Consider the following 25,159-nt stretch of genomic DNA (forward strand, 5'->3'; position numbering starts at 1 on the left):
CCTTGGGTCCAAGCTGGTAAGCTTTTGCTCAAACCGGATGAGCCCGCGCTCAAGCTGGCAACCTCGGGGTCTCGAACCTGGGACCTCGGCATCCCAGTCCGACGCTCTATCCATTGCGCCACCACCTGGTCAGGCCATCAATAAACTTTTTAAAAATTAAAAATAAATAAATAAATAAAAGGATAAACCAGTCAATGTATCTAAACTATTTCTGACCCTTTTTTTTTTTTTTTGTATTTTTCTGAAGTTGGAAACGGGGAGGCAGTCAAACAGACTCCCGCATGCGCCCGACTGGGATCCACCCGGCACGCCCACCAGGGGGTGATGCTCCGCCCACCTGGGGCGTTGCTCTGCCGCAATCAGAGCTATTCTAACGCCTGAGGCAGAGGCCACAGAGCCATCCTCAGCGCCCGGGCCAACTTTGCTCCAATGGAGCCCTGGCTGCAGGAGGGGAAGAGAGAAAGAGAGAGAGAGAGAGAGGAAGGAGAGGGGGAGGGGTAGAGAAATAGATGGGCGCTTCTCCTATGTGCCCTGGCCGGGAATCGAACCCAGGACTCCTGCACGCCAGGCTGATGCTCTACCACTGAGCCAACCGGCCCGGGCCTTATTTCTGACACTTTTTAAAGATAAAACCTTCCTGCCTGACCTGTGGTGGCGCAGTGGATAAAGCGTCAACCTGGAACGCTGAAGTCACCAGTTCAAAACCCCGGGCTTGCCTGGTCAAGGCACATTTGGGAGTTGATGCTTCCTGCTCCTTCCCTCTTCTCTCTCTCTCTCACCCCTCCTCTAAAATAAATTTTAAAATGTTCCCTTTTGAGCCCTGGCCGGTTGGCTCAGTGGTAGAGCGTCAGCCTAGCATGCGGAGGACCCGGGTTAGATTCCTGGCCAGGGCACACAGGAGAAGCACCCATTTGCTTCTCCACCCCTCCACCGGGCCTTCCTCTCTGTCTCTCTCTTCCCCTCCCGCAGCCAAGGCTCCATTGGAGCAAAGATGGCCCGGGCGCTGGGGATGGCTCTGTGGCCTCTGCCTCAGGCGCAGGAGTGGCTCTGGTCGCAACATGGCGACGCCCAGGATGGGCAGAGCATCGCCCCCTGGTGGGCATCCCGGGTGGATCCCGGTCGGGCGCATGCGGGAGTCTGTCTGACTGTCTCTCCCTTTTTCCAGCTTCAGAAAAATGCAAAAAAGAAAAAAAAAAGTTCCCTTTTGGTCGTCAGGTGGTAGCTACAGAGAACTTAAATAAGGTAAGAATATGAGAGGTCATGTCCAGTTTGCTCAGAAAGGCTAACCAGAATGTCTCAGTCAATGGAAGTCTTAACTTAGCTTTTCTGAGGTACAGTAGTTTATTTTTGTTGGTGCAGCTGTAGAATATTTGTTTTTTGATCAGTTGGCAAGGGTTTTATAATACTATCAGTGTTCTATGTAGTAGGTTTCCTGTGTAACAACTGGTACGTGGGGTTGGGCTTAGCAAAAAAATGAAGTTCTTAACCAGGAACATTGACATCAGCATCATCTGAAATGGGATCATTAACAAAGTGATAAATCAGTACTTCCTGTGACAGGTAGACAGATGGTCTAAGTGCTAAAATCCTTCATCAGAAAAATAAAATAAAATGAAAAATAAAATCCTTCATCAGATGAAGGGCCCTGGCAAGGAAGTTTGCAGTTTTGATCCCTGTTCAGGGCACATACAATCAATCAATGAATGCATAAATAAGTGGAACAACAAATTAATGTTTCTCTTGCTCTCTCTCTCTCTCAAATCAATCAATAAATAAATATAAAATCCTTCATCCGGTAAATGTACTTTCCCAAGCTCCAATACACCTGTGGGATGGTGAATGGGACTTGCTGCCCATCAAAGAGAAAATCTGGTCACCTCCCACTGCCCCAGATCTCTGAAATTCCAACTAAGTTGTATCATGATCTAGGTTCAGTCCTAAAACTAAATATATATTTTAATGTACTGAAAGTTTAAAGTAAACCAAAAAAAAAATTTGTTTTTGGCACCTTAGTTGTTAATTGATTGCTTTCTCATGTGTGCCTTGACCAGAGTGCTACAACAAAGAAAGTGACCTCCTGCTCAAGCCAGCAACTTTGGGCTCAAGCTGTTGAGCCCTGCTAAAAGCAGATGAGCCCACACTCAAGCTGGCAACCTTGGGGTTTCGAACCTGAGTCCTCTGCATCCCAGTCCAATGCTCTATCCATTGAGCCACCACCTGGTCAGGCAAATGTAAACAGAATTTAAGGAGCAACTAAACATGTTGTCAAATAAAACATCAGCATTATAAAATAATTTGTTGAAGGATTCTTTTTTTTTTTTTTGTATTTTTCTGAAGTTGGAAACGGGAAGGCAGTCAGACAGACTCCCGCATGCGCCCGACCGGGATCCACCCAGCATGCCCACCAGGGGGTGATGCTCTGCCCATCTGGGGCGTTGCTCTGTTGCAACCAGAGCCATTCTAGCACCTGAGGCAGAGGCCATGGAGCCATCCTCAGTGCCGGGGCCAACTTTGCTCCAATGGAACCTTGGCTGTGGGAGGTGAAGAAAAAGACAGAGAGGAAGGAGAGGGGGAGGGGTGGAGAAGCAGATGGGCGCTTCTCCTGTGTGCCCTGACTGGGAATCGAACCTGGGACTCCTGCACGCCAGGCCGATGCTCTACCACTGAGCCAACCAGCCAGGGCCTGAAGGATTCCTTTTAGGCATTAAGCTTCTCTAGTACATTTAAAGATGGTTTAATCAATTTAATGTGTATCCTATGCTTCAAATGCATCTATTGTTTAGAGTGGAAAATAACCATGTTTGTTTACTCATTATAAAGTGAAGTAGGCCTGACCTGTGGTGGCGCAGTGGATAAAGCGTCGACCTGGAAATGCTGAGGTCGCCTGTTTGAAACCCTGGGCTTGACTGGTCAAGGCACATATGGGAGTTGATGCTTCCAGCTCCTCCCCCCTTCTCTCTCTCTGTCTCTCCTCTCTCTCTCTCTCTGTCTGTCCCTCTCCTCTCTAAAAAATAAAAAAAAAATAATAAATAAAAAAAAATAATAAAGTGAAGTAAATAATGCTATCCACCACATAGGATTGTTGTGAGAACCAAGTGGAACAATGTTTGCTTCATATAGTTTCCCTTCGGTAAGTATTGGTTATTATTATTATTATTACTATTGCATCAAATAGCTATCAGGTCTACTACATGCCAGGCACTGTTCCAAGAACTGTAGAAACAGTAGTGACTGCCCTAGCAGGTTGGTTCAGTGGTAGAGCATCTGCCTAGCGTATGAAAGTCTCGAGTTCAATTCCTGGTCAGGGCACACAGAAGAAGTGGCCATCTGCTTCTCCACACCCCTCTCTCTCTCTCTCTCTCTGCCTCTCTCTCTCTCTCTCCTCTCTCTCCCCCCCCCTCCCACAGCCACGGCTCATTCAAGCAAGTTGGCCTGGGGCACTGATTATGGCATCATGGCCTCACCTCAGGAGCTGGGATGGCTCAGTTGCCAAGCAATGGAGCAACAGCCCCAGATGGGCAGAGCATCACCCCCTAGTGGGCTTGGTGGGTGGATCCTGGTCAGGGCACATGCGGGAGTCTCTTAGCCTCTCAGCCTCTCACTTAATAATGAAAAGAAAAGAAAGAGAAGAAAAGAAAACAGCAGTGACTAAGAAAAGTCTCTGTTCTCATGGAACTTCCATTCTATTTGGGGGAGAAAAAAAAACATAAGTATGTCAGGTGATAAATGGAGAAAAAGAGCCCTGGCCGGTTGGCTCAGCAGTAGAGCGTCGGCCTGGCGTGCAGGAGTCCCGGGTTCGATTCCCGGCCAGGGCACACAGGAGAAGCACCCATCTGCTTCTCCACCCCTCCCCCTCTCCTTCCTCTCTGACTCTCTCTTCCCCTCCCGCAGCTGCAGCCGAGGCTCCATTGGAGCAAAGATGGCCCGGGCTCTGGGGATGGCTCTGTGGCCTCTGCCTCAGGTGCTAGAATGGCTCTGGATGCAACAGAGCGACACCCCAGAGGGGCAGAACATCGCCCCCTGGTGGGCATGCCAGGTGGATCCTGGTCGGGCGCATGTGGGAGTCTGTCTGGCTGCCTCCCCATTTCCAGCTTCGGGAAAAAAAAAAAGAGAGAGAAAAAGAAAGTGGGGTAAAGGAAAATAGAAAGTATACTGCAGGGAAAGTTGGTTTTCATAGTGTGTGTGTGGTCAAGGAATCCTCTCTGTTAAGGTAACATATGAATAGAGACTTGAAGGAAGTGAGGAAATAAGCTTTGCAGTTATCTAGGGAAAGAGTGTCCTAACAGATTATTGAATAAGAAAAAAAAAACCTATTGAAATAAGTAGGTCTAGGTTTATAATATGTAATATGAAGGGTCAGGGTCTATAAAGAAGCTATGCCCCCGGCCCTGGCTGGTTGGCTCAGCGGTGGAGCGTCGGCCTGGTGTGCGGGGGACCCGGGTTCGATTCCCGGCCAGGGCACATGGGGGAGGCGCCCATTTGCTTCTCCACCCCTCTCCCCTCCTTCCTCTCTGTCTCTCTCTTCCCCTCCCACAGCCAAGGCTCCATTGGAGCAAAGATGGCCCGGGCACTGGGGATGGCTCCTTGGCCTCTGCCCCAGGCGCTGGAGTGGCTCTGGTCACGGCGGAGCGATGCCCCGGAGGGGCAGAGCATCGCCCCCTGGTGGGCAAGGCGTCGCCCCTGGTGGGCGTGCCGGGTGGATCCCGGTCGGGCGCATGCGGGAGTCTGTCTGACTGTCTCTCCCCGTTCCAGCTTTAGAAAAATACAAAAAAAAAAAAAAAAAAAAAAGAAGCTATGCCCCACCTAAGATAAGATAGGTCTCAGTGCCAGTCAAGTGTTAATATGAGGAAATGTGAAACCAGTGATATCAGATCTTCTGGGTTTTGTTTTGTTTTTTTAAAGAAAAACTGTATCTTGTATTTTTCATGTGAATTGTCCTAATACTTGAAACTCAATGTAGGCATAAATGCATATATATGTTCATCAAAAGGCATGTGCAAGAATGTTCACAGGCATTATTTATAGTAGCCCCAAACTGGAAACTACCCAAGTGCCCATCATTAGAATGGATCAACTATGGCATGGTAACAGTTTCTACATAGCAATGAGAAGGAACCAACTACAATTTCACACATTATGGGTGAATCTCACAATATAATGTTGAAAGAAAGTAAGCCAGTCACCAAAGAGTGCAGAAACAGGTAAAACTAAGCTATGGTATTAAAGAGCTAGATAGCAGTTACCTTGGTTGGGTGGTGCTGATGACTTTTTTTTCTTTCTTGATCTGGAAGCTGATTTTATGGGTGTGTTCAGTTTGTTAAATTTACATATAGTACAGTGATTTGTGACTTTCCTGTATACATTTATACTTCAATGAAAGGTTAAAGCAAAAATAGGGCCGAAGCCCTGGCTGGTTGGCTCAGTGGTAGAGCATCGGCCTGGTGTGCAGGAGTCCGGGGTTTGATTCCCGGCCAGGGCATACAGGAGAAGTGCCCATCTGCTTCTTCACCCCTCCCCCTCTCCTTCCTCTCTCTCTCTTCCCCTTCCGCAGCCAAGGCTCCATTGGAGCAGAGTTGGCCCGGGCGCTGGGGATGGCTCCATGGCCTCTGCCTCAGGCGCTAGAATGGCTCTGGTTGCAACAGAGCAACGCCCCAGATGGGCAGAGCATCGCCCCCTGGTGGGCATGCCGGGTAGATCCCGGTCGGGCACATGCGGGAGTCTGTCTGACTGCCTTCCCGTTTCCAACTTCAGAAAAATACCAAAACCAAAACAACAACAATGAAAATAAATAAATTAATTAATTAAAAAAAATAGGGGCCAAAGTAGTCTTTGGGCTGAGTCAGGAGTGTGGAATTCTAATTTGCTCAAGGACATAGATTGCTTTTTTTTTTTTTTTTTTTTTTGACAGAGACAGAGAAAGGGACAGAAAGGGACAGACAGACAGGAAGGGAGAGAGAAGAAAGCATCAATTCTTTGTTGTGGCACCTTAGTTGTTCATTGATTGCTTTCTTATATGTGCCTTGACCAGGAAGCTGCAGTAAATGACCCCTTGCTCAAGACAGTGAGCTTGGGCTCAAGCCAGAGACCTTGTGCTGCAAGCCAGTGATCTTTGGGCTCAAGCCAACGACCATGGGGTCATGTCTATGATCCCACGCTCAAGCTAGTGAGCCTGCGTTCAAGCCAGTGGCCTCAGGGTTAGAACCTGGGTCCTCCATGTCCCAGTGTGACCCTCTATCTGTTGCGCCACCGCCTGATCAGGCTACATAGAAGTTTACATCAGAGAAGTTTACAAAACAAAAAACTTATACTTTGAAATGCAGGTAAACCACCCTGTGTGTATGCTTTTCTTTTCTCCTACAAAGCCTGGTGAGGACCTTGTCTTCTGGGTTACTACCCAGCCTCATACTTACGTGACCCAATACTATATTGTTCACTCTGTCCTCAAGCTAGAAAAACAAATCCATATATACCACATTACAAGACATAACTATCAGTAAAGGTACAGAATTGGAAAGCATAACACGCAGGAGAACTCAGAGTCAATTTCAAAGTAAGGTCCGGTCTACTTTAGGTTGAAAGGGCACCAGATGTCTTTCATCTGAGAGACTCGTAAGACAGCAGAAATTTCTGGTAGTTGTGAAGAGGTAATAGGAATCATACTGGGCTTGAAAAATTTATCCAAGAAACAGGCATGTCTTAGTTTGGGTCACTGACCATAGGTAGAAAATCAATCAGGTATAAAAGATGGGTTTTAGAATCTGTATGTGCTGGGGAACTTACTTATAGTCATTGCACGAGCACATCTCAAAGGCGCTTCAGTTTAGGTGGCTGATGGGGTTAGGAAGGCTGTTTTAGGTAGTGAAGACAGCAGCCGCTGGATGTATTCTGAGGTTTGGGTCCTGGGGCTGCCATGAAAAACGATTATCTCAAGTTGAAAGAGTTACTGACAGCAGAATTTGGGAATCAAATGTGATTTGATTAGGAAAATAGGAGTATGGAAAAGAAAGTTGGATTGGAGGAAAATAGAACCTTCCAGAGGAAGTCAAATTGCATAGCTCAGGAAAAAGAAAGGTGTTCCAGGATTGAGAAGGAAATCTGCAAAGGATTCAATTAAGACAGATTAAGATAAATTCTAGGAGCAAAGAAAGTCCAAATCTAGCAGAACTGATCCCATGTAGTCCCTTACCTAGTGCAACAACTTCAATGGTTATTTTTATTTTTATTTTTTGTTATTTTTCTGAGGTTGGAAACGGGGAGGCAGTCAGACAGACTCCCACATGAGCCCAATTGGGATCCACCCGGCATGCCCACCAGGGGGCGATGCTCTGCCCATCTGGGGCGTCGCTCTGCCACAATCAGAGCCATTCCAGCGCCTGAGGCAGAGGCCACAGAGCCATCCTCAGTGCCCGGGCAACCCTGCTCCAATGGAGCCTTGGCTGCGGGAGGGGAAGAGAAAGACAAAGGAGAGGGGGATGGGTGGAGAAGCAGATGGGCGCTTCTCCTGTGTGCCCTGGCCGGGAATCGAACCCAGGATTCCCGCACACCAGGCCGACACTCTGCCACTGAGCCAACCGGCCAGGGCTTTCAATAGTTATTGTTGTACATTAGACTACATAAGAATTTTGCAGCCTGACCAGGTATTGGTGCAGTGGATAGAGCATCAGCCTGGGATGCTGAGGTCTCAGGTTTGAGACTCTGAGGTCACTGGCTTGAGAGGAGACTCATCAGCTTGAGTGCAGGGTCGCCAACTTGAGCATAGGATCATAGACATGACCTCATGGTTGCTGGCTTGAGCACAAAGGTTGCTAGCTTGAAGCCCAAGGTCGCTGGCTTAAGTAAGGGGTCACTGGCTAGGCTGGAACCCCCTAGTCGAGAAACAATGAACAACTAAAGTGCTGCAACTACGAGTTCATGCTTCTCATCTCTTCCTCTCTCTTTCACATGCATATGCACACACGCTTAAAAAAAAAATTCCGAGGGAGGAGGTATCCTAGATGTAAGAGAACTGTACTAGGCAAGTTATCTGAAAATGCAGGGGCTTGTCTAGTATCCAAGTTTTTCCTCAAAAAGGACTATTTCCTCAGAATTCAACCTTTATCCTTTCTACTTCCTTGTCCTGTATCAGTTATAACTCACTTAACTAATAATCCTATATTTCATGCTTGATTTTACAAAAAGAAATTCTTTTTAGAGAGAAAGAGAGGGAGAGAGGGACAGACAGGAAGATGAGAAGCATCAACTCGTTGTTGTGGCAGTTTAGTTGTTCGTTGCTTTCTCATATGTATGTACCTTGAGACAGGGGGGCTCCAGCTGAACCAGCGACCCCTTGCTCAAGCCAGTGACCTCGGGGTTTCGAACCTGGGTCTTCGGTGTCCCTGGTCAACGCTCTATTCATTGCACCACTGCCTGGTCAGGCTTGATTTTACTATTTTTATGTTACCAATACTTCCTATCATCCAACTTACCTTTAGTGAGTTTTATGAAAATGGGATAAAGCACCACCACTAGAGTATCATACCACCTGAACTAAATGATATATCACTTCCAAGGTATATGTATTAACATTGGTTCTCCTTCCCTAATGTAAACACATGTGTAAAAGAAACTTCAGTGAAGTGGCTGTGAATCCTGAATATTCAAGTCAATTGTCCGGTTTTTTTTTTTTTTACTTCAGAATAACTGGGAGCAGGTTTTTTTGTTTTGTTTTGTGGGATTGAGGGGCAGGGAAGAGAACAAGGTGGAGGCCAAACAGGAATGTGGCCCAAGTCAGACAGTTGTTCAGTTGACTTATGTTTTTGTAGAAACCACAGGACAGGAAGGTTTGAGCCATTTACCTTCTACCAGCTAGACTCCAGTCCCACACTGCATTTATCTGATGGGAACTCAGAGAAGCTGACAAATGCCTTGGCTTTCTTCAGTAGGGTACTCTTAAGAGGAACTGCCCATGCTGCTGACTCCCCTCGGCTCTCGAGGCAAAAGCAGCAAGACTAAGGATATTTTCCCTGTTCTATAAATAAACCCAATTAGTTGAAAAGAAAATAGAGTACCCAAAAAACAAAACAAAAAAAACCTAGTAAAAAATGGTCTCTCCTAAATCAGCTTTGGGTCACAACTCTAGGAAGTACTCCCATATTTGTTGACCCTACCCCCAACTGGGTTGGGTACTTGATTCTTTGCTTTTTCAGCTCTGACGCCATGAGCTTTATCACCATGCTTATTCCCATATGATGTTTCAGTATCTCACTAAAGAAGGGCTTAACCTTTAGTGCCTTCGGTAGTCTGCTGAAACCTATGGACCAATTGTCAGAATAATGCTTTACAATGCATGAAATACAATATATAGGATTAAAAAGGAAACCAGGCCCTGGCCGGCTGGCTCAGTGGTAGAGCGTCGGCCTGGCATGCAGGAGTCCTAGGTTTGATTCCTGGCCAGGGCACACAGGAGAAGCACCCATCTGCTTCTCCACCCCTCCTCCTCTCCTTCCTCTCTGTTTCTCTCTTCCCCTCCTGCAGCCAAGGCTCCATTGGAGCAAAAAGTTGGCCTGGGCACTGAGGATGGCTCCATGGCCTTTGCCTCAGGCGCTAGAATGGCTCTGGTTGCAACAGAGCAACGCCCCAGATGGGCAGAGCATCGCCCCCTGGTGGGCATGCCGGGTGGATCCCGGTCGGGAGCATGTGGGAGTTTGTCTGACTGCCTCCCCGTTTCCAACTTCAGAGAAGAAAAAAAAAAAAGGGAAACCAATTATTTTGAAATATAAATTCCAGACAGCCTCTGGAGTATGAATTCCTTGAATGTAGAGCCAGACTGTTGTTTCCACCTCTGTACTGCCAGTGCCTAGCACAAAGCCTGGCACATAGATCAAACTTATGTTTATTTAAGGAATGAACAGAAAGATAGGTAGTTACTGCCAAGTCAGCCTGAGGAATGATTCATTGCAAATGCTTGTGCATAGACCAGTGGCTCACATATGTGTCACCCCATCTGAGATCATCTATACCAGGGCTGTGAGGGAACCCCCACTCAATAATGGGTGCCATAGCATCTAGCAATAATGACAGGCTATTTATTGGAAGACCAGGAAAACAAAGCTCATGTATTTCCACCAGCTGGAATATTCAGAAAGTAAAAGTAAACAGGCTCTGTTCCATCCTTAGGAGGAGATCCTTGACTTTGGGAGCATGACGTTCACACTATTTTAAAACACTACCAACAGCTCCGATGGAGGGAAGAAAGGAACCTGAGTTAGTGTGTAGGTGTTCTCCAGGGCTCCTCCTCTGTCCTGAATTGGGCCTCTTGTCTCTGGCAAAGTGAAAAGTATCCCTAAATACTACAATAGGGATGATAATATGCCTTCCCAGGTTCAAGTAGTTTTAGCATTAGACAGAAATATTGGTTTTATGTACCAGCAGGAAACCTAAAGAAGCAAGAAATAAAAGCCACTTTCCTTACTGAAGATATATAATGGGCCAAAGGATTGTTCTAAGCTGATTGCCACATCTATTAACTACTTTGAAATGAAAAAATAAAGCCCCAGACAATATTAAAGCTGAAAACCACAAATGTATGGATTTTAGAAATCTCACCCTTAAGGCTTTTATGATTGACCCTCCCAAGTTAGAGGGCATCTCTAGTTATATATAGCCTTCTGAGAGATAGAACTGTTTCTACTTGCTTAACAACAGGGTTTCCAACATCTGTTGAAAGAAATATGGCTTCAGGTGGATGCCTTCTTCAAAAAAAAAGAGGAAACTACAGGTCAAAGTTTTGCTTTTAATTAATAATAATAATTAAAAAAAACAAAACCTCCTATTCCTAAGGTGTGTACTTTCTTTTTTGACCTATTTTTCCTTTAAACTGTCTTGTTTCCTATATTTTTCCTAGTGCAGCAAACAATGCAACCAAAAGAAATAAAAACCAGAGTCCATTCTGGCCCCAAACACTGAAGATGGTCAAAGAGAAGGAATCTAAGTACAGAAAATGGCCCTGCTCTAAATACACTAACAACGAAAAAAAAGAAAGGAAACAAGATACAACTCCCCCAAAGACATTATTATTGACATTCCTGGTACATTTCCTATAATATAATGTCACACACAATGCTTCTTTCCCAGGGAGTCCAGCTCGCTCAGGAAGAGACATCCACTTGGTGCCTCAGGATAGGCTGGGGGTGCTGAGTCTTCCTGCCAAGCCTAAGTTGTTGTGTTTGTTTTTTTTTTTTTTTATGAGCTCAATCTCACAGAAGTATCTGTGGTATAAATGAATCTAAAAGGGGATGAAGGCAGGCACCTGTCACTGTTCTCCAAATTAGCCAAAAAGCTGAAGAGCACGGGATCCAGCAGACAGATGCTATTAACAATTGAGGGATGGAGGGTAGAACAAGAGAAAGCACCAAATGAGTGGCTGCTTTTGGTTCCAAAGCCAAAAAAAGGGCCCCACCAAAAAGGGCAGCTGGCCTGGATGAGGAACTCTACCGCTCCTGGAGTCATGCAATAAAAATCATAGCCTTGGAGTCCCACCCCCATGACAGCCACAGTCCAAGAACCAGAGCAATTTACATCATATCACACAGTTTGCAAATGAATGGATTGATCCTAGTTTAGAAAGGTAAGTGCTTTGACGAAGCTGGGGACAAGGTGGGCTCGAATCCCAAAGCACAGCTGTGACATCCCTGGATTTCTATTTCTCCTGATGTTACTCCATGGCAAAGTGCCCTTCCACTTGTCACTGGCCTCTCTTCAAAATGGCACCCAAAGTGGTAACCCTCAGAGATATCAAGAGGCATCAGTTGCACTTCTGGAAATATAATTTATTTGCCCCATCCTGGTCAAAGCACTTCCCTTTTTAAGTTGATGCTCCAAGCAACAAAGTTCCCCTCTAAGCAGAGTTCAACTTCCTTTTGTTTCAGAGTTTTGCACTGGCCTCTGAGGGCCCATTTCAGGATATAAAATAAAGTATCCTTTTGCATCCATGTGTGAGTGGGTTCCTTTCCAGTATCAGGTCTGTGTTCCACAGTTTGGTCAACGCATGTTTACGAGAATAAACCACATGCATACACAGATACACTAACCTAGAAAGGGCTTTCAGGATAGGGTTGCTGGTTATCTTGATGCCTCCCCTAAAAGAAACAACTTCCTTGGTGCAAGAGGATGAGGACACTGAGTGACCTACTCTCAACTAGGACAGCTTGTTTTTGTCCATTTTTTCAATGAAGAGGTGGGAGAGACCCAACATTTTCAGTTACAGCAACAAGATTTTGTTTAAAAAAAAAAAAAAGGATCCTATGTGGAAATGAGTGGGACAATGATAAAAGTAAACAAATAATTAAAATTTCAAACCAAAACATATCTCCTGGCCCCAATATCCCCAGTTAATCCTCTAAGACCACAATCTCCACATTGTGGACTTGATGCTGATGTTCTTCCATCTCAGCCACAACTTTCTCCTCAGTCCTCAGCTCTGTCTCCAAAATGACTGCTTTGCCCTCAGAATCTTCAGCCTCTGGATCTGGGGCTGGGTCAATCTCAATGATGGTCTGCCCATCCTCTGAGGTGCTTTCGACAGCCTGGATTGCTGAGGTCAGGCCGGACTCCATGGCCACCAACTCCACAGGGCTCACCATGGTGGTCATGTTGCCCAGGGTACTCCCATCCTGCATGGCAGTAGAGCTTAGCAACGCCAAGCTAGATGAAGGGTGGATGGTCACTGTGTCTGGCGAGCTGCTCTTGGCAGAGGAGACCACTGTGGCATAGCGAAAGAGCTGAGGGCCAGAAGGCAGTGTGTGGACAGTCACAGGACTGGAGCCCTGGCTGAGGGTGGCCACTGGAATATTGCCCATGGAAAATGACTGACCCACTGGGGTGATGGTGATGGGTGAGATGACTGTGAACTGAGGCTGCTGGACAGGAGGAGAAGGGCTCAGGACAGTGGTGGAGGCTGGCCTCTGGAGCCGGGGCCTTTTTGGAGGTTTAGGAGTGCTCACAGGCATCAATACCACATTTTGAACCGTCTGGGATTTCAGCCTATGATCCTGAGCTTGCTTCTTCTGCTCTTCCAACTGGCGTTCCAAGTCTATGGAAAAAAGACAGACTTGTATGAAAGGAAGAACAGTAAACTGGGAGCGAGGGGACCTGGGGTCTTCTTCTAGCCTTGCCACTATATAGCCTCAGAAAAATTATTGTTTTCAAGAAACAAGACTGGATGATTAAAAAAACCTTTTTTTAATTGATAGGTTTTATTAAGAGAGAGGAAGGGAAAGGGAAAGAGGGAGGGAGGGAGGGAGGGAGGGAGAAGTATGCATTTACTGTTCTACTTAGTTGTGCAGTCATTGGTCACTTCCCATATGTGCTCTAACCGAGGACAGACCTCACAACCTTGGTATTTCAGGACAATGTTCTACTGACTGAACTAACCTGCCAGGGCTTGGATGAGTTTTTAAAATCCTTCCAATAATTACATTTCATTGTATGATTATACGCAGGGCAACAACTGAGAGTTTTTTCATGCTGCAATCCTACGGTATGTAGCTCAACTCTAGAAGCTCCTGTGGCATTTTGTCACCTTCACTAAAATGCAAACCAAAGAAGCCTCCAATTGGTCTAGCAGTTATTAAATGTCCGTCCTCAATCTACAGATGAAAATAGGGAAATTTTCACCCAGGCCAGATAGGGCAGGGTCCTGGTCAGAGCACATACAGGTACAAATTGATGTTTCTTGTCTCTCTCTCTCTTTCTCCTTTTTTCTTTTCTCTCTTTCTCCTTTTCTCTCTCTCTCAAAAAAAATCAATCAATAAGAAATACATATCTTCACAATCTCTTTGGAACTGCCATGAACCTACAAAGGAACTACAATGGTGAATCTGGATCACAGTGATTCCCAAACTGTCCTTCGTGTCAGGATCACCTTACTGGTGACTCAAATGGCCTTAGTCTACCATTAGCCCCCAGAGAAGTTTGGACAAAATTAGAGAGGAAGTTCCTAAGAATTATAGAGCTGAAGGAGGTCTTAAAGTTCCCAAATGATTTACTTAAGGTCACAGAGCTTAGGACAAAAGTTGCTGATGGCCAACTAGATGGCTTTTCTACTACAATATACCTATCACTTTCCCTCTCCAAGTGTCCAGTCCAACCGTGGTGATCAGTGGTGAGTCTGACTCTACACCAGAACTTTTCTATTGCTTAGTACCTGATAAATAAGCAATAAATAATCAGTTATACCTTTAGAACACTGCTTCCTATGGAACAGCATAGGAATAAAAGGAGTAGGTAGAAATCAAGAACATGTTCAAAAATTTTTTAAATACTTTCCATTTTTTTGTGTGTGTGTGAGAGTGAGTGAGAGAGTGAGAAAGACAGGAAGGGAGAGGCATAAAAAGCATCAACCATAGTTGTATCACTTTAGTTGTTCATTGATTGCTTTCTCATATGTGCCTTGACCTGGGGGCTCTAGCCAAGCCAGTGAGCCCTTGCTTAAGCCAACAATCTTAGGCTCAAGCCAGTGACCTTGGGCTTCAAGTCAGTGACCTTTGAGCTCAAACCAGTGACTATAGGATCATGTCAATGAGCCCACGCTCAAGCCAGTGACCCTGCACTCAAGCCAGATCAGCCCATGCTCAAGCTGGCGACCTCAGAGTTTTGAACCTGGGACCTCCATGTCACAGGTTGATGCTCTATCACCTTAGCAACCACCAGACAAGTTAAATACTGCCTTTTAAGGTTACAAAATACTGTAATTTTTCCCATCTTCGCTAGTAATCAAATAAATGTGAACCTAAACAAGATACCAATTATAAATGTAATTTTTATTTATTAATTTTTGTTTTTATTTAAAATTTTTTTTTTCTTTCTTTCTTTTTTTTCTTGTATTTTTCTGAAGTTGGAAACAGGGAGGCAGTCTGACAGACTCCCGCATGTGCCCAACCGGGATCCACCCGGCACGCCCACCAGGGGGCGAGCTCTGCCTATCTAGGGCGTCGCTCTGTTGCAACCAGAGCCATTCTAGTGCCTGAGGCAGAGGCCACAGAGCCATCCTCAGCGCCCGGGCCAACTTTGCTCCAATAGAGCCTTGGCTGCGGGAGGGGAAGAGAGAGACAGAGGAAGGAGAGGGGGAGGGGTGGAGAAGCAGATGGGCGCTTCTCCTGTGTGCCCTGGCCGGGAATCGAACCCGGGACTCCTGCACTCCAGACCGACGCTCTATCACTGAGCCAACTGGCCAGGGCCAAAATTTTTTCTTTTTATTTATTAAATTTTAGATAGGAGGCCCTGGCCAGTTGACTCAGTGGTAGAGTGTCGGCCTGGCGTGCAAGGGGTCCCAGGTTCGATTCCCAGCCAGGGCACACAGGAGAAGCGCCCATCTGCTTCTCCACCCCTCCCCCTCTCCTTCCTCTGTCTCTCTCTTCCCCTTCCGCAGCAAGGCTCCATTGGAGCAAAGATGGCCCGGGCGCTGGGGATGGCTCCTTGGCCTCTGCTCCAGGCACTAGAGTGGCTCTGGTCGCAACAGAGCGACGCCCCAGAGGGGCAGAGCGTCGCCCCCTGGTGGGCAGAGCGTCGCCCCCTGGTGGGCGTGCCGGGTGGATCCCGGTCGGGCGCATGCGGGAGTCTCTCTGACTGTCTCTCCCCGTTTCCAGCTTCGGAAAAATACAAAAAAATAAAAATTAAAAAAATTAAAAAAGTTCATGTTAAAAAAAAAAAATTTTAGATAGGAAGGGAGAGAGAAAGACAGAAATATTGATCTGTTCCTATAGGTGCCCTGACTGGGGATCGAACCCACAACCTTTGAATATCAAGACACTGTTCTAACCAACTTAGCGTTCTGGCCAGGGCTATTTTATTTTTTAATCTGTACTTTTTAAAAATTTAAATCAATGAATATTATAAATAACAATGTCCAATATCAGCAAGTTCAAACTGGTGACATAAATTGGTATAATTTTCTTGGAAATTTGACAGTAATTCTCAGAAATCCATAAAATATTATCAATCCTATTGAACCTCAAGCTTAGTCCTAGGAAGTTGTTTAACAAGACATAAAAAAGAAAAAGCTATGCAACAAAATTCATTACAACAAAATAAGCTACTGCAGAAAAATTTGAAAATGTAAATGTCACCCTGGCTGGACAGATAGATCAGTTGGTTAGAACTTGGTACCCACACACAAAGGTGGAAGTTCACTCCCCAGTCAGGGCACAGACAAGAACAAATCAATGTTTCTCTCTCCCTTTCTCTCTCTCTGAAATCAATAAATAAAACTGTTTTTTTTTTAAAGAAAATTTAGCCTGACCAGGCAGTAATGCAATGGATAGAGCATCAGCCTAGGACACTGAGGACCCAGGTTCGAAGCCCCAAAGTCGCCAGAGTGAGTGTGGGCTCATCTGGCTTGAGCACAGGGTAACAGGTTTTTTAGTGCAGGGTTGCTGGCTTGAGTGCAGGATCATAGACAGGACCCCATAGTTGCTAGCTTGAGCCCAAGGTCACTTGCTTGAGCAAGGGGTCACTGGCTCAGCTGTAGATCCCCAGTTAAGGCACGTATGAGAATGTATGAGAAAGCAATCAATTAACAACTAAGGTGCTGCAACTATGAGTTGATGCTCTCTTTCTTGTGCACTGAAAAAAAAAAAGAAAAAATTTAAGGCACATATGGGAGTTGATGCTTCCTGCACCTTTCCCCTTCTCTCTCTCTGTCTCTCCTCCTCACCTCTACTTCACTTCTGTTTAGGTAGTAGAAGAATATCTAGATAAAGTACTACATAGCAACTCGGAAAAATATTAATATGTCATAATGAAAAAATCAGAAAACAAAACTATGTATACTATGGTTAAAACTATCTAAAACAATAATATGGACAATGAACCAGAAGCCTACAATCCTGACAAAGACTATTTTTTCAGATGGTGGTAAATTTCAAGGTAGAAGATAGTACTGGATTAGGAATAAAAAGACAGAATTCTACTTTAGGCTTCAGTATCGTAGCCCCAGGTAAATAATTTATTCTCTGTCCTTCTACTGTGTCATTGGTAAAATAGGGATATTAGCCTATAACAACATTCTTAGGAGGATCAAATGAAAAAGGGTATCTCTGACAGTACTTGGTAAACTGATTTTAAAATATAAACTGGGCCAGGCTGCAGTGGATAGAGTGGATTATTTTTGTTTGTTTGTTTTTATTTATTAATTTTAGAGAGGTGAGGAGGAGAGACAGAGAGAGAGAAGGGGAAAGGAGCAGGAAGCATCAACTCCCATATGTGCCTTGACCAGGCAAACCCAGGGTTTTGAACTGGTGACCTCAGCATTCCAGGTTGTCACTTTATCCACTGTGCCACTACAGGTTGGGCTTAGAGTGTTAACCTGGATGGCAGAGGTCGCCAGTTTGAAACCATGAACTTGCCTGGTCAGGGTACACAGAAGAAGCAATCAATGAACAACTAAAGTGAAGCAACTATGAGTTGATACCTCTTGTTCCCCCCACCTCTCCCTCTATTGTCTCTGTAAAATCAATAAATAAAATCTTTAAACTGGGTATAAAAATAACTTTAAAATAACTTATATTGTTCTCTTATCAAATGATCTTTCTTGATTTGGGGCTTTATGACTGACTGTAATATATTCTACATCAAAAGCTGATGAGGGCCCTGGCCGGTTGGCTCAGTGGTAGAGCGTCGGCCTGGCGTGCAGAAGTCCCGGGTTCGATTCCCGGCCAGGGCACACAGGAGAAGCGCCCATCTGCTTCTCCACCACTCCCCCTCTCCTTCCTCTCTTTCTCTCTCTTCCCCTCCCGCAGCCGAGGCTCCATTGGAGCAAGGATGGCCCAGCGCTGGGGATGGCTCTTTGGCCTCTGCCCCAGGTGTTGGAGTGGCTCTGGTCGCAACAGAGTGACGCCCTGGAGGGGCAGAGCATCGCCCCCTGGTGGGCAGAGCGTTGCCCCTGGTGGGTGTGCCAGGTGGATCCCGGTCGGGCGCATGCGGGAGTCTGTCTGACTGTCTCTCCCCGTTTCTAGCTTCAGAAAAATACAAAAAATACAAAAAAAAAAGCTGATGAGCCTGGCCTGACTAGGTGGTGGCGCAGTGGATAAGAGCGTTGGACTAGGATGTGGAAGACCCAGGTTCGAGACCCCGAGGTCGCCAGCTTGAACACGGGCTTATCCGGTTTGAGCAAAAAGCTCACCAGCTTGGACCCAAGGTCACTGGCTTGAGCAAGGGGTTCCTCGGTCTGCTGAAGGCCCACGGTCAAGGCACATATGAGAAAGCAATCAATGAACAACTATGGTATCGCAACGAAAAACTGATTGATGCTTCTCATCTCTCTCCATTCCTGTCTGTCTATCCCTCTCTCTGACTTCCTCTCTGTCCATGTAAAAAAAAAAAAAAAAAAAAGCTGATGATCATCTGTACCTCTGACTTGTTTTTCAGCCTTCACCTGCTTTACCTCTTTCAAAAGCCTGTCTTTCTAGGTATAAATGATAACTCCCTTTGTTCTTCCACCATACCCACTATATGCCTCTGTCACAAAACTTTTTGCTTATTTCTATGTCTGCTCATTTTACTTATTTCTTTAAAAAAAAATTTTTAAATTGATTTAGAGAGAGAAAGGGAGAGAAAGAGACAGAAATATCAATCTGTTCCTGTATGTACCCTGACCAGAAACCAAACCCACAACATTTGTGTACTGGGACAATGCTCTAACCAACCGAGCTATCTGGCCAGGGCATTTTACTTATTTATTGATATCAGAGAGGGGAGGGGGGAGAAAGGGAGATAGAGAAAGGAGAAGGGGAGAACAGGAAGTATCAATTCATTGTAGCTGCTTGCTTCTCTCATATCCCTTGACCGGGCAAACCCATGATTTCAAACCAGCAACCTCATCATTCCAGGTCGATCCTTTACACACTGCGCCACCACCAATCAGGCATTACTTATTTCTATGTCTGCTTTCCCTTGAATTCCTTGAAGGCCCTCAGTATTCAACATTATAGTTCAAAAATCAAGTTTGGAGACCAGCACAAAGTAAGTACTTGATAAAGAGTTAAATTATCCATGTGCTAATAATTAATTACCACAAATAATGGTGAATACATTTAAAAAAACTCAGTAATAATAATATAAAAGGATAAAAGCCAATTTGTTTTTTTGTTTTTTGTTTTTTTTTAACGGAGACAGAGAAAGGGATAGACAGGGACAGACAGACAGGAACGGAGAGATGAGAAGCATCAATCATCAGTTTTTCGTTGAGACACCTTAGTTGTTCATTGATTGCTTTCTCATATGTGCCTTGGCTGTGGGCCTTCAGCAGACCAAGTAAACCCTTGCTCGAGCCAGTGACCTTAGGTCCAAGCTGGTGAGCTTTGCTCAAACCAGATGAGCCTACGCTCAAGCTAGTGACCTTGGGGGTCTCAAATCTGGGCCCCCGGCATCCTAGTCCGACGCTCTATCCACTGTGCCACTGCCTGGTCAGGCCAATTTGTTTCTTTTGCCACCACCAATATTACTGGGTTAATGGAGCACTCTAGCAGACATCCTAATTCTCCAAAAGATATAGGTGTACTGCGAGGCAGGCTTCTTTCTCTTTTCTTTTGTACCTCCTCTGTTTCCCACCATTTCACCCAGCCTGGGGCTGTGTATAAAGAAAAAGTAAAAAATGATACTACATGAACTGAAAGAAAGAAAAAGATAAAGAGGGGGAGTTGGGGCTGGGGGAAGAAAGAAGCAATGAAAGAAGCAAGCCAGTCCCAATAGTATTCAACAAAGAAATGGCAAGATTCAACCTGACCTGTGGTGGTGCAGTGGATCAAGTGTTGACCTGGAATGCTGAGGTCACCAATTCGAAGCCCTGTGCTTGCACGGTCAAGGCACATACGACAAGCAATCAATGAACAACTAAAGTGAAGCAGTTATGAGTTGATACTACTTGTTCCCCACCCTCTGCTCTCTTTGTAAAATCAATAAATAAAATCTTTAACAAAAAAAAAAAAAAAAAGAAAGAAAAGAGAAATGGCAAGATTCAAGGATATTAGTATACCACCTAGGAAGAGAGATAATTATACATACCTGTCAGAGTATAGAGAAACTGCTCTTCTCCCTGTTCTATTTGGTTCTTTCTGTTGTCCAAAACCTTCTTAATTGTGTCCATTAGACCAAATGTATGTGCCACATTGTTGAGAACAGCAGCATCTATTCGAAACAAAAGATATTTCTGTCGAATCAAAATAGAAAGGTTTCACCAACTCCCTGTTGTGCTGTTTATAAAAATGGAACAATCTGAAAATGAGGGGACTACTCTCATTGCATTTTTTTTTTTTTTTTTTTTTTAGTAAGAGAATGAGTGAGAGGGACAGACAGGAAGGGAGAGATATGAGAAGCATCAACTCTTTGTTGCGGCTTCTTAGTTGTTCATTGATTGCTTTCTCATATGTTCTTTGACCTGGGGGCTCTAGCAGAACAAATGACCCCTTGCTCAAGCCAGCAATCTTTTACTCAAGCCAGTAACTTTGGGCTCCAAGCCAGCAACCATGGGGTCATGTCTATCTCACGCTCAAGCCGGTGAGCCCACACTCAAGCCAAATGAGCCCGCACTCAAGCCCGTGGCTGCACTCAAACTTGGGTCCTCAGCATACCAGGCCGACACTATCCACTAAGCCACCACCTGGTCAGACTCTCATTGCATTTTTAAGCAATCTTAACAACAATTTATACCCTATTAAATTTAATTTTCTAAATAAAATAAAATTTAATTTTCTAAATAAAATAATAACAATTTATACCCTATTAAATTTAATTTTCTAAATAAAATAAAAAAATTTTTCTAAATAAAATAAAAAAAAATAAGTTATCACATGCATAACTTATTTTGATTTAATTGTACCTATAGTAATATATTAAAATATATATTAATATATATGGGCCCTGGCCGGTTTGCTCAGTGGTAGAGCATCGGCCTGGTGTGCAGGAGTCCCGGGTTCGATTCCTGGCCAGGGCACACAGGAGAGGCGCCCATCTGCTTCTCCACCCCTCCCCCTCTTCTTCCTCTCTGTCTCTCTCTTTCCCTCCTGCAGCCAAGGCTCCACTGGAGCAAAGTTTGCCTGGGCACTGAGGATGACTCTGTGGTCTCTGCCTCAGGCGCTAGAATGGCTCTGATTGTGGCAGAGCGACGCCCCAAGATGGGCAGAGCATCGCCCCCTGGTGGTCATGCCGGGTGGATCAGGTCGGGCACATGCAGGAGTCTGTGTGACTGCCTCTCTGCCTCCAGCTTCGGAAAAATACAAAAAATATATATATATATATATACATATATATATATTAATATATATGAAAGAGAATTGAGAGAATTATTTTCTGGCACATTGATAAAGGCAAAAAATACCTGTAAAAAGAGTATGGCAAGACCCGAGTTCAAAACCCAGTAACAAACTTGGGACAAGTAACTTAATTTCTATGAGCCTTAGTTTCCTAATCTGTAAAGTGGGGATAATAATACCTATATCTGCCTGACCAGGTGGTGGCGCAGTGGATAGAGCGTCGGAGTGGGATGCGGAAGGACCCAGGTTCGAGACCCCGAGCTCACCAGCTTGAGCGTAGGCTCATTTGGCTTGAACAAAGCTCACCAGCTTGGACCTAAGGTCGCTGGCTCCAGCAAGGGGTTCCTCGGTCTGCTGAAGGCCCGCGGTCAAGGCACATATGAGAAAGCAGTCAATGAAGAACTAAGGTGTCCCAACGAAAAAAACTGATGATTAATGCCTGACCAGGCGGTGGTGCAGTGGATAGAGCATCGGACTGGGATGCAGAGGACCCAGGTTCGAGACCCCGAGGTCTCCAGCTTGAGCACGAGCTCATCTGGTTTGAGCAAAAGCCCAACAGCTTGGACCCAAGGTCGCTGGATCCAGCAAGGGGTTACTTGGTCTGCTGAAGGCCCATGGTCAAGGCACATATGAGAAAGCAATCAATGAACAACTAAGGTGTTGCAACGCGCAATGAAAAACTAATGATCGATGCTTCTCATCTCTCTCCATTTCTGTCCGTCTGTCCCTGTCTATCCCTCTCTCTGACTCACTCTCTCTATGTAAAAATAAATAAATAAATATAAAAAAACAACAACTGATGATTAATGCTTCTCATCTCTCTCTGTCCCTATCTGTCCCTCTCTCTGACTCTCTGTCTCTGTAAAAAAAAAAAAAACATACAAAAAACCTATACCTCAGTGTTTTTGTGAGGCTAACAGGCTCTTCCTCTAGTTATTAGTGTTTCATAAGTGCTAGATATTGGTCCTGGGCAATTGGCTCAGTGGTAAAGCTTCGACCCAGTGTGTGGAAGTCTCAGGTTTGATTCCTAGTCAGGCACACAAAAGAGGCGACCACCTGCTTCTCCTTTCCTCTCCTCCCCTTCTCTCTCTCTCTTTCTTCCCCTTCCTCAGCCATGGCTTGATTGGTTCAAACACACTGGTCCCCGGCACTGAAGATGGCTCCCTGGAGCCTTGCCTTAGAAGCTAAAAATAGCTCAGTTGCAAGCATTGGCCCCAGATGGGTTGTTGGGTGGATCCCGGTCAGGGCACATGAAGGAAGGAGTCTATCTCTCCTCCTCTCACTTTAAATAAATAAATAAATAAATAACCAAACAAACAAATACATAAATAAAATAAAATCCTAGATATTGCTAGGATTAATGCACTTACCTGTTACCTGGAAGGGAGACTGGATGAGGCGTTGCTGAACCCCTCTGAGTAGCTCCTCTATTTCCTTCTGTATATTGCATACAACCTCTTCCATCAGCCCTACATCAGCTATTCCTTTCCAGAACATCAAAGTGTCCTCTGGTACAAGAAGGATAGGACAGAAGGTAAACAAGGGATGCTACATATACTTAGGCACATTTCTATAAATGTGCTAAATTCAAAATTATTTCAATTCAAGAGGACTCCTTATTGGGCCATTTCTGGGAAAAGGGAAGAAGTTTTTGTAATACTAACTGCCTCAAGTTGGTACCTAAATATTTGGCCTCTTTAGCAAACTAGGGACTTGGGATAATTGCCTTAATTTGTCACCCCCTCACTTTGTCATGGCTCTGGCTACAACAGCTATGTTTCTCTAATAAATATACTTAATTAAATATTAATTAAGTATAACTTAACTTAAAATTAAATATTTAAATTTTAAAGTTAAATAATAAAACTGTTAAAGATAAAATAAATTTAAAAAATAAAATAAAGATATACTCACCCTAATCATATATTTAAAAGAACAAAGTAAAACAGTTGAATAGGTGGTGTTATAAGCTCCCTGGTGTCAGAGGCTATGTCTTTTAATTTACCTGTCTAGCATCTAGCATAGTGCCAACAAAAAATAGGCAACAATAAATATTTGTTAAATGAACAGAGGATAATGAGAAGCCTCTCCTGGTCCCCTCTAAGTAAATCATCATTATTTACCATTTTTCTACATCACTGCTACCTAATTGTTTTTACTAACACCTTGCAGCTTGGTTTATCTAAGAAATGTACCAAAGTTGGAGGCAGTTTGACAGGCTGAAAAGCATGAACTACAGAGTCTAACTCAGCTGAATTCAGTTCTGATACTTATTGGTTGTGTGACTGTTATTAGGCAAGTTGCTGATCCTTTCTGAATCTCAGTTTCTCCATGTGTAAAATGAGACTTTGCAGGGCTGTTGCATGGATTAAAGTAAGAGGTTTGCAGCTATAATTAGTATTAATATGCATGATAAAAACCAGCAAAAGTAAGTAAGAGGCCTTCTGGGTCCATAGTTATAATGGTGATAAGGTCATAAAATCCTGCAAGATATCTGAGCTCCATAGAAAAGTACCTGAAATTTCCTCTGAATCTTTCTTCACTCCCTCCTCTGTGGCCATTGTGACAGCAGCAGTGAGAGCCGAGTTCCATTCCAGCCCTGCTTCTTCCATACTCTCTTCTGAGATGGCAATCTGTGTGATGCTACCTAAAAGCAGTTGATTAGAGGTAAGGCCAGTGAATTTTATGAAAAACTCATAGCTATTCTCCATCTCATACAGCCAAAGAGACCCTGTTATTTTGACATTCTAGCTTTTTACGCCTGCAGATCCCTATATTAAAAACTAGAACCCTAGGAGAGCCAGTATGAATATTGGATTTTCTAAAGAAAACCTACCTTGCAAAAAAAAATGTTTTCTTATTACTATGAAAAGTAACTTAAGCCCTGGCTGGATAGCTCGGTTGGTTAGAGCGCTGGCTCCATAGGCAAAGGTTGTGGGTTCAATCTCTGGTCAGGGCACATACAGGAACAGATCGATGTTTCTTTCTCTCTCTCTCTCTCTCTCTCTCTCTCTCTCACCCTTCCTTTCTCTCTAAAATCAGTAATTTCAAAAAACTTAAAAAAGTATTTTTTGGCCCTGGCCGGTTGGCTCAGCGGTAGAGCGTCGGCCTAGCGTGCGGAGGACCCGGGTTCGATTCCCGGCCAGGGCACACAGGAGAAGCGCCCATTTGCTTCTCCACCCCTCCGCCGCGCCTTCCTCTCTGTCTCTCTCTTCCCCTCCCGCAGCCAAGGCTCCATTGGAGCAAAGATGGCCCGGGCGCTGGGGATGGCTCTGTGGCCTCTGCCCCAGGCGCTAGAGTGGCTCTGGTCGCAACATGGCGACGCCCAGGATGGGCAGAGCATCGCCCCCTGGTGGGCAGAGCGTCGCCCCATGGTGGGCGTGCCGGGTGGATCCCAGTCGGGCGCATGCGGGAGTCTGTCTGACTGTCTCTCCCTGTTTCCAGCTTCAGAAATATAAAAAAAAAATAAAAAAAAAAAAGTATTTTTTAAGTAACATAAAACCACAAAAGAACAATCTTCTCTCTGGGTAAGTATGTTTCTAATATTTTTAAATTTATTCATTTTAGAGATGGGGAAGAGAGAAAGGGGGAGGAGCAGGAAGCATCAACTCCCATATGTGCCTTGACCAGGAAAGCCAGAGGTTTCGAACCGACTAAGTCAGAGTTCCAAGTTGATGCTTTATCCACTGCACCACCACAGGTCAGGCTCAAGTATGTTTCTGAAAAAGACTAAAGGTAGTAAATAACTGCCAGGCTGCCTGACCCAGCCTTAGTGAGGATGAAAAGGACCTAAAATAATTTAAGAGAAAAGTATGGTGCTTAGCCAAGAGCTCTGTTAAAAACAGGCCTGTTTGTTACTAACCATCTAGACTATC

General features: G+C 44.8%; 1 protein-coding gene across 4 annotated transcripts in view; it reads right to left on the reverse strand.

The window, feature by feature from the left end:
- Positions 1-10,044: 10,044 nt before the first annotated feature.
- Positions 10,045-25,159, reverse strand: part of GMEB1 (glucocorticoid modulatory element binding protein 1) — a 49,313-nt gene continuing 34,198 nt past the window's right edge. For all 4 annotated transcript variants that reach the window (XM_066269891.1, XM_066269888.1, XM_066269889.1 and 1 more), the window contains exons 7-10: positions 23,800-23,931; positions 22,655-22,792; positions 20,038-20,160; positions 10,045-13,069 (exon numbers count right to left, since the gene is read on the reverse strand). In XM_066269891.1, the coding sequence (XP_066125988.1) occupies positions 12,369-13,069; positions 20,038-20,160; positions 22,655-22,792; positions 23,800-23,931 (1,094 nt within the window). In that variant the 3' untranslated portion in view covers positions 10,045-12,368. The remainder of the gene's footprint in view (positions 13,070-20,037; positions 20,161-22,654; positions 22,793-23,799; positions 23,932-25,159) is intronic.

Source organism: Saccopteryx bilineata, chromosome 3 (assembly GCF_036850765.1).
Source record: "Saccopteryx bilineata isolate mSacBil1 chromosome 3, mSacBil1_pri_phased_curated, whole genome shotgun sequence".
Taxonomy (NCBI): Eukaryota; Metazoa; Chordata; class Mammalia; order Chiroptera; family Emballonuridae; genus Saccopteryx; species Saccopteryx bilineata.